The sequence below is a fragment of the Asparagus officinalis genome, chromosome 3, assembly GCF_001876935.1.
Source record: "Asparagus officinalis chromosome 3, Aspof.V1, whole genome shotgun sequence".
Classification (NCBI taxonomy): Eukaryota; Viridiplantae; Streptophyta; class Magnoliopsida; order Asparagales; family Asparagaceae; genus Asparagus; species Asparagus officinalis.
Genome location: NC_033796.1, coordinates 38,475,212 through 38,485,012, shown reverse-complemented (window position 1 = coordinate 38,485,012; position 9,801 = coordinate 38,475,212). Strand labels below are relative to the sequence as shown.

The 9,801-nt window shown below is 36.2% G+C and overlaps 1 protein-coding gene across 2 annotated transcripts in view; it reads right to left on the bottom strand.

Moving 5' to 3' along the window:
• LOC109833848 overlaps positions 1 to 9,801 on the bottom strand; it is a 30,381-nt gene continuing 20,580 nt past the window's right edge. Inside the window, exons 7-20 of one of the 2 annotated variants that reach the window (XM_020401673.1) lie at positions 7,098 to 7,313; positions 6,489 to 6,639; positions 5,990 to 6,396; positions 5,630 to 5,865; positions 5,310 to 5,520; positions 5,050 to 5,205; positions 4,761 to 4,918; positions 4,470 to 4,662; positions 2,073 to 2,458; positions 1,762 to 1,942; positions 1,395 to 1,624; positions 628 to 1,279; positions 468 to 543; positions 1 to 368 (exon numbers count right to left, since the gene is read on the bottom strand). In XM_020401673.1, coding sequence (XP_020257262.1) covers positions 196 to 368; positions 468 to 543; positions 628 to 1,279; positions 1,395 to 1,624; positions 1,762 to 1,942; positions 2,073 to 2,458; positions 4,470 to 4,662; positions 4,761 to 4,918; positions 5,050 to 5,205; positions 5,310 to 5,520; positions 5,630 to 5,865; positions 5,990 to 6,396; positions 6,489 to 6,639; positions 7,098 to 7,313 — 3,426 coding nt within the window. In that variant the 3' untranslated portion in view covers positions 1 to 195. The remainder of the gene's footprint in view (positions 369 to 467; positions 544 to 627; positions 1,280 to 1,394; positions 1,625 to 1,761; positions 1,943 to 2,072; positions 2,459 to 4,469; positions 4,663 to 4,760; positions 4,919 to 5,049; positions 5,206 to 5,309; positions 5,521 to 5,629; positions 5,866 to 5,989; positions 6,397 to 6,488; positions 6,640 to 7,097; positions 7,314 to 9,801) is intronic. The other variant, XM_020401674.1, reaches the window with a different exon arrangement.

Below are 9,801 nucleotides of genomic sequence, written 5' to 3'. Positions count from 1 at the left end.
TTAAAACACATGAAAACATGAAAAAATCACAACTCGGATTCTCTAACCCATCTCCTAATCTGTAAACTATACCCTATTAATTTACAACAAGTGTGATTTACACATCAATAGAGTACAGAGTCATCTTGAAGCTCAGCAACAGCTGTTAACTAACATCTGAACCTTCTTCCTTTGCACCCTTTTAGTATCATTAATTTATTCCCCCTTGTTATTGTTGCAACGTTGAAGTTGTGGAGCACAGAGAGCAAGAACACTCGAGGTTGGTGCAATGTCTTCTTGGTGTGGGGAAGCAGAAACCACAGCAGTAGCTGATGGCTGTTCGTCAGCTTCACTGTACTCATCCCTGTCACTTCTTTCTTTAACCGCGCCTACCATAATTACCCACATGATATCAACATAAAGAAAATGAATGACTTGTGAGCCAAAAAAAAAAAAAAAACATAGAAACAATGTCGAGTGTCAACAACCTGCATGGGCAACAGATATGGATACAACAGGTTGACAAACAGAAGGTGATGTCATGGCTCCCCTCTTCATCCTTGACTGCGCTCAGAAGATGCAAATGATTAAGAGAATATGACTTTTTTTCACCCCTTCTAAATTTGATGATGAAGTGGGATTAAATACCTTGGCATGCTCTTCACAATACTTTACAACTGCTGAGATACTTGAATAACGACCATGAACCAGTGTATACACCCAAAGAAGCAGCTTCCTTGGGATGCTAAGATCAAGAACATCAATTCTATCCTGGTCTACTTGCTGGAGCCCTTCAACTGATGGATGTGATGGGAAAAATACTGTGTATAAGTTGATACCAGATGGAACTGCTCCACAAGAGCTATCTCTATAGTAATTATATGTGCATCTCAACAAAGTGGCTGCAGCCTCCAAGTTTTCTTCCAACGCTTGCTGAATACGAACATTTTTTAGTCTTGACAGAGTTTGATATAAGTTTAAATCCAGGCCTCTGGAATAAGGACCTTCTGTAGATGAACTCAGAAACTCATCCGGTTGTAGGTCAACAAATAGTTGAAGGCCAGTTTCTACATGACCAGATTGGTCACTAGGGCACTCTGAATCAGGGAGTGGTGTGATTGCAGACAACTTAATAAGAATACATCGACACCATGCCAAAGAAGCATGCCTACATATTTTGGCAATGTTGCTATTAGATAGTTTTGGGTTTTTGAAACGCTTCCGAATCTTCTCATTAATTCCTTCAAGTGCTTCTAAGCGCGTATCGCTTTCCAGTAAATGAATATATTGATGGATATAACTGAAATAATATTCCAGCACACAATTTAAAAAAGAAAAAGAAAGAAAGAATAAGTTCCAGGAAAAGGAACACAGGAAAATGATGTTAAAGACAACAATTGATCTTTTCCACTTACGCATATAAGTTGCTCTCTGACAAGTCAGGGTTATTGACCTCAGGCAAACTGCTTATATCTGCCCACAAATTTGCATGGTCCATGAATATGTTAAACATTCTCTCCAACATTGGCTCAAGAGAGGCACTATCAGTAGCTCCAGTATTCTGAACCTTACGGATTGATGAAGTTAATACTTGCACGTACTTCCCAAGGCCAACAGGGACAATATCTCCCAAGCACAAGTAGAACTGCATAAATGTGAATTGGTATCAGGAAAATAAATATACTTTATATTAATTTTCTATCATATGACATCTTAGACAAATACAAGAAAAAATTAACTGTGATCTAGATGTTTTTTGCAGACATTTTACTCAATAAATACCCTTTTATCAGTTCGGAGATAAACATAAGCTCTCTCAAGCGTACACAAGTCCCCGGTCTTCTCCAATAGGGTCAAGTAAAGTAAGATGTACTTTCGAATACAAGTAATAAATTTCCGTGAACTTTCTGATAAGCTGACTTCCAGGGTCTTCTTATTCCCTCCATGACCTGGATTTTTTCGTCTGGGAACACCATAAACTTTACTTAAGTGGAAACAACAAAAAAAGGAAAAAAGTTCATGCATGAAACAACTTGAGAGAGCTATTAGAAGCCAACGTCAAGCAACAGACTAAATGCCAACACAACTAGTACCTTGCTCTTTTTGCACCATCAATCTCCCACATATTTATTGTAAAGGAGGATCGAGATGACTTGAAACAAAAGGAGAGTTCGTCTTTTGCCCTCTCCAGGTCCCCAAACTCACCCCTCTTGTAGAGTCCTTGGCCAAGCATGTACCTTGCCTTGTGATAATGTTTCAGCTCCCCTTCCACACAAACTTCAAGGGCTGAAAGGCAGTCATCATAAAGTATGTGCCAGACATCATCTACTAACTGAGTGTCAGTGCCCATTTTCATTTTTGAGTCATCTGAAAGACGGACATCTTTAACATCAACCTCCATAAGATCCAGGCTAGTGCAACCTAGCTTTTCCATGACTGTTTCTTTTGTTGACTTATTAAAACAATAGACAGCAACAATCTGCAAGTGAAAAGAGAATTCTAGCTAACTGCTACTAGCAGAAAATTTGTTTGGAACAACAAAACATCAGAAAGTACATTTTTGAAGCAACTGACATTTGAAAGAGAACTCTAGCTGATGGCACAAACATGACAAAAATGTAAATGTATACGATATACAAGTTGATATACAACATGATCCATGATGAGATCCATAGGATCACAAGCTGAAGACTACCCCATTGATTGAACATATTCGGAGAGATAAACTGATGTCAACAAATTGATTTTGGCCCCACAAATTCCGAACCCCAGGCATGAAGACAATATGAAGTCCACCAACAACTATGGCCCAATGAGATCCACATAACATTCAAATCAAATTGGCTTGATTTCCTAGGCTCTTTATCTATTTTAGACTAGGATGGGTTGGGTTGATTTCTTGTTATCTATTCTCCTGAGTCTTTCATTTTCAGCAAAATACCTTTTAGGTCCTCTTCTTCTTCTCAGATTCTCAAACTAATTCATTATAACTCATCCATGAATTCCCATAACAAGGATGTTTTCTACAAAATGTGCAAGCTAGTCAGAGTTAAGAACTAAAATAAGACACATACCATTAACTAACAATGACAAAAGTTAGACGCTAAAATTCTTTCTGACTTCGTCTACACTTATATTGTATCTTAGGTCAGACGGGTTATTATTCGGTAGCATTGCCGTTGATGTAAACTCAACAACTATATACAGCACTGCATCTCAGATGCTTGCCAGATCTTACAAGGCCAATTGTCAAGTACACAAGAAGGGAGCATTAATATCTGATCTGTTGCATCTCCTCTAAAGAACAGAAGTGAAGAGAGATTAAAATAATATCCTTGCTCCATATTCCAGCTTTAGGTATCCAGACTTTTGGGTCAATTAATTTATGGGTTGCCTCCATAAACCTTTCATGACTTTCTCTTCGTAAGTAGGAGTGCGTATATTATAAAAATTTAGTGTCTAGCTGAAGTTATTGACAAAGAAATTCGCTTTAGGCAATGCTAGCTTGCAATGCATACTACATAAATTGAAAGTGGAAACATTTAACAGTGACTTGAAGCTGATGTCTGCGAATTGTACCTGAGGATTATATTGAAAATTATTTCAATTTATCGTTTGGCTTATTTTGTTGGTCAAAATGATCAAATCCCCTATGAAGTATTGGTGAACTCACTAAGTTCCCCTCTAAAGTATCAATTTGTATTTTCCCCCTTAACTATGTGTATGTGTCCAATGTGATCATTTTGTGAGCCCATAGTCAAATATTTAACTGTATAATGATGTGATATTTTTTTGTTGCATTTCTTGTATTTTACGCAATCTCAAAAAAGGAATCAAGAGTAAAAAATTATGGAAGAAAGTACTTAAGAAACTTTTTGACCTTGGAAAAAGGACCCAAACTGATAAGAACTCATGAATAAATGCAAAAAAACACTGTCACATCATTAATCTGTCAAATATTTGACTGTTGGCTCACAACATGACCGCATTGAACCCACAAACATACTTTAAGGGTCAAAATAGGTAAACTGATACTTTAGTGGGAAGTTGAGAGTTCACCCATAGATACTTGAAGGATGAGTTAGTTATTTTGTTCTATTTTGTTCTTAGAGATTAATACACCTCCCTGATGAAGGCCTCTTACTATTTCATCAACAAATCTTCAAAAAAAAAAAAAAACAAAGCCCATTTATCTTGATCAGTTTATGCTACTTTCAATATGTTCCTACCTCACAAAATCCACTTGTTGAAATGCAGCATCTTTTGTAATAAGCTACTTACTTATGGACATGTAAACAACCCGTAAACATGTGGACATAAGTGGACAAAGCACATGCATACAATCACACACTGCACATATTAACTCATGATTGTACTCTGTCACATATAAACGTGCGAAATGAAAACAAGTATCTTTTCATGACATATTCCTTACGAAATATAAATTTGAAAATTACTATATTTATAATAACAAATGACATTAGACAAACCTGAAGGATATTTAAATTCTGTTTTCCTCGAGTATAAAGTAGCTTCAACCGCGAAGCATGCATCCTGTAAACAGGGTCAACAGCAGAAGGATTCAAAGAAGCAGCATTGTTGTAATATGAAAATGCCTTATCAGGGGAATATTCCAATTTTTCACAAAGTTTTCCCAAGTAAAATGCATGCCACCATTCGGGCCTGTGATATTGAGAACAATACCAAATGTATCAGTTTTCTTCAGATGAACATTTTCAAAATGAAGATAATATTTTTTGACAAAGAAGCAGAATAAGTACTTAAGAGCAAATGCCTTCTCAAAATGCTTCATTGAATTTTGAGAAAAAGCCATCCATGCTTCATTCTTTGTCGGTATTGTAGACCTTTGATCATAAAACGGTACAACATTCTGAAGGCTGTCATAGTAAACTTGAGCCAGTAGTTCATGTATCTGGCTCTGGAAAGGGACAATAAAATTGAACTGATACCGTTAGGAAACAGAACAGAACTAGAAGCACAACAGCAGCCTGAAAGCAGAAATTTAGTAATAAAATATTTTTTAAAGAAAATAGCAGGTGAGAACCAAACCTGTTGAACTGGAGTCTTAGCAAGAGCTAAACTCATTAATAGACACCTGCGGCTCCGCCTCCGGCCAGTCTCAACTCTTTGAGGAAGGGTGGTATTCTTTCTCCAATCAACAATATTAACATGTTTACTGCCATCGTTCAGCAGCAAATCCACTTCCTATTTTTAAACATAGTCCATATAAAGGAGTACAATCATGCAATTACTACACATAAAAATTATAACGTAACTTGTACAACAACCAAATTGAAATATGATTCTACCTCGTCATAAATATTTGCAAGCTTCTGCCAACTTTCAAAATGCAACGGATTGTAGAGCAAATCATATTTGAAAAGATTAGCACTTTGCTCCACAAATTCTTCCCCTTCTTTTCTAAGAACAAAGCCAGCATATTTGTCTGTGGCACTTGTTTCGTCTGCCTGGGCTATTAAGTAATATAAGTTGCCATAAACCTCAAAGTATGGCTGAGAGCTGCAGTAAAATAAAAGCATATGGTAACTAGTAGGTAATATCATTATCATATAAGTCTATAATATTAATTAAGTAGCTGATGGGTAAAAGAAAATCCATGTAAACATACCCCACTGCTGATAATGTCTTGTATGTTAAGGCCCCACTTCCATTAGGGAATAAATGGTTCATGATAGAGTCCCAATTTCCATCAGACCTAGACACTTCAGAAAGTTTGTCCTCACTTAAATCAGGACAATCTAAGATATTATCAATTGCATTTTCAGCCAACACTTCATCAGGTGGTTGAGGGAAGTGTTTACGGATAGCCTTCAAAACTCGTCGTAGTTTAATCAAGCCAGCCCTCTGAAACAAGTTAGAAGTTATTTAGCAGAAAAGGCAAGGAAATCATTTTGTTTTCTTTGGTCAATTAAAAGCAAACTTTGAAATACAAAATGAAGAGGAAAGAAAGAAATGAAGAACTACGTACAGAAAGAGATCTTGCATAAGGTAATATATACTGAAATACATCTGCCGATTGTTCTTTGGTTTGGTAATCTCCACGACTAGTGTTCTTATGGACCGCCAGGTCATCTTCACTTGATGAATCTGGATTTATATTTAGACCATACAAGCAGAAAAAACTCTGGCCTAGAGCATTATCAATTTGAAGTTCCACATCCTCTATATCTTCATCGCCAACTAAACTAATAGTATCAGGATTAATGTATTTTTCATTTGGCTCTGTATAGGAATTGGACTTAGCATCCACCACATTCTTTTTACTCTCAAGTCCTTCCACATCTTTATCCTGTTCTTCGCAAGTTATGACACGCTCAGGAGTCATGCCTTCTGAGCCATCCTTATGCGAAGCGTTTTCTTCTTTTCCATTTACACCTGATCAATAAAAGAACCGAACTTAAGAAAGCATGAATCAATTAAAATGTTAATATGAGCATTTAGTTTGCTTTTGCTCTTCCAATGTCAACCTCCTGTTAATGATTTCAGCTTCATGTCCAAGGCTAAAAGATGCTTAATTGCAAGCTTAAGAAATATCCCTTCCTCCCCTTTATTGTCTCTACCAGCACAGCAGAGTCCATACTCCGCAAGCAAATCATGAACAGCCACAATTAAATCAGCCTATAATGTTCAAGCAACTGGAGTCAGCAAAATATGAAGAATAACACTGAAAGAACAGAATCCAATATGCCAACACCACGTCGATCATTTTCATCATCAAACCTCTTCCCATCAAGATGGGTTCGGCTCTATGAAAAGTGTTCAATTTTACAACCAGCTGACAAACTACCTGCTACCAGACAAATACCCTCTAACCTGCCCAATTCTTAGCCAAGGGAACCATGAAAAAGAGGCGTTTTTCTAACCGTAGAATGCCTGTTAACAGGTTGGAAACCCCAACCAACATGGTGACGTAGTATAAACTCATGCAACCAAAGCAGCCATACAAAAACTACAGTATAAAGTCTTTAAGTAAGAAAGATGATTTGCTATGAAGAATAACAATCAATTCTAAGGCACAAATAAAGCTATACTACAGTAGAAACATGGTAAACCACCAATATGGAATAGATATTTACTTGAGTTTTTATGGGAACAGAAGGGTCGAGGTGTTGAAGCTTGCAAAATGCGACACCTGCATCAACAAGGCACCAGCCATCCAATTGATCAACATGATTTGAAGATCCTGAGCAGGAACCTTTGAGGGAGATGATTTTTCTCACTGCATAGCACATAACTGCCAGTAGTAGAGTCTGAATTTCACTAATTATGCTATCCACGAAATTTGAGTCACTCTGCAATTACAAGTATTAGATACACTTCAACCAAACATGTGAATGCAGTCATATTTTGATTTGCCATAATAATCAGTCATAAAGGTTGTGACCAATGCACAACTATGTCAACTACAACTGAATATGGTTGCACGGTAAGGTGAAAATTAAGACATTCATGGAAATGAAAACATGCCTCGAATCCATAAATTCTTGAAGGCATCTAACTTCGATTATATGAGAAAGAATTTCAGCTAGGCAGACCATAAAAATGCCAGATCAGACAGAAAAACAGCAATCCATCAAAACAGTAGCATATATAGAAGCTTTTAACATAAAGAAAAGTTTCATGATAAAAGAATAAGTAAGAAGGATATCACGTTTATCAGAGCCAAAAGCAACAAAAAATTCATGTAACCAACCAGAAGTCTGGGACTTTTCATCTTTATTGTATAAAAATTGTACCAAAAGAGATTGCAATGCACCTTGCGGATCAAGAACTTCATAAGGACAGGAAGCAGTAGATGGTGTAAAGATGAAGATTTATCGGTGAAAACTGATGTGTGTATGTAAGGTCACAGAACAACAATGCCGCGAATCCCGCGCCCCCCGGGGGGGGGGGGGGGACAACCCTCCAAACAACAAAAAATGGGGTTGCGTTGATCGCAGGCATACTATAACTTGGTATGAAGACAATCATGAGGGAGATCACCATTCTCGTAGCATTTGGTACCACGGAGAGGTCGATGGAACAATGGAAGCTGGACTAGTTAAGGATAAAAAGAAGAGCAGGGAAAGAAGAAAATAGTCTGGCTCAGAAATTCAAGTACTGAAGTACGCGTATCAAGCTAAGTATCCCAAACATTATTTTTAGGATATGAATATCGAAGACAAAGGAGGAACAATCCGGTTGACACTTTGCTCCTAGGAAAAGAGGATTTGTTCTTCACTCCATATAGGAAATTGGAACTCCTTTCCTTAATGTTGTTGCATCATCTAAGAGTTTCCTTTACATTTCTTGTTAGTTGATTGAGTCGGAACTTCCTAGGAATAACTGATGTAAGTATAACAACGAGAATTCTGAGAATCAGTGCTCTTAACTATCCCATTGTTCTTCCTTATCATGATCTCCCCTGCTTGCATAGCTCACCTTCTTGTATGATAAGCAAGTTTTTAACATTTCACTGTTTTAGTAGCAAGATGTGGGGCATTAAACTTTGCCTGCGTTTGTTATTTTCATACCCTGTATTTCCTACAAATAACTGATACAAGTATAAAAACGAGAACAAATCCTTATCCTGAAACAAACGTTAAAAAAGGTCTATTTTTCATGAGAACTGAAAATGCTAAATAACTAATATTATCCTATAAGTCTCCATCAAATATTCTTCCTAATCTTAAATCAGCTGTACAATTACTAAAACTTGAAAGTGGAAAATTATCGAAATGCTCAATAATATCAATAGATAACCCTAGTCCTGCAACTTCAATGAGGTTAGCGCTAAATTACAATAAAGTCTGAAAGTTGTTAAATAAAAAAGGGATCTAAAAAACTTATTTACCACAGTAGACTGAATCTGGAGTGCTCAGTTTGGAAGGGGAAAAATCATCATTAACTAGTTGAATTTTCAAACCACCAATCTAAACTATCAGATTTGGAAATCATTTGTTTTCTTAGAGCTGCAAAAGAAATTTAATCAACATGAAAAAATTAATAGCATAATTGATGACTTGGTTGACAAATCTTTCTACATCAAAATAAAGTTGCATCTCTCAGATCAAATCCAATAAACCATATCATATTGACTTGACCTCTTAATCTTAGTAAAACATGTAACTATGTTGCATTTAACTGATAACTTAGGGTCTAAATGAAATAGTAAACTGAATTTAATCGAGTAAACCTCAACTGAAATAATTAAACTCGAGAAGCATATGTTTACAATTAATTACCTACCGTCCTTAATTATTAGAGAAGTTAAACTATTAGTAGCCTATCTACTCGGGGACACTCTTACATTAATTATTCTATTGTTAAGAATTCATTGAAACCTAATCTAAAATTCATCAATTCTTCGAAACATGTCAAAGCATGCTAATTACCTTTATAAACTTTATAATTTTAAAATGATTCTTATAAATTTTTTATCCATGAATATCAATAACCAGGTATTCATTTCTGGAGCTCAAATACTTGAAACTCATTTACTAGATTTTGATCCTTACGATTAACTATTAGTTCATCACAAGTAAACTAATTTATCCATACCATTCCATAAAAGTTACTATCACCACATTAAGAGCTCTACGCCATCATGTAATGAAACCAGTGACCAGGCAGTGCCTGATTTCCAACAGCAAGCTTTTCAGTCTGGCAATGAAATATAAAGCTTTACGAACTTATAATTATATGAGAATGGGTTGCAGAAGAAAGTCGGGTTGCAGAAGAAAGTCTAAGAGCATAAGATGTGCATTATATATGAGCTTAGATTAGTATTAAAAAAACTAA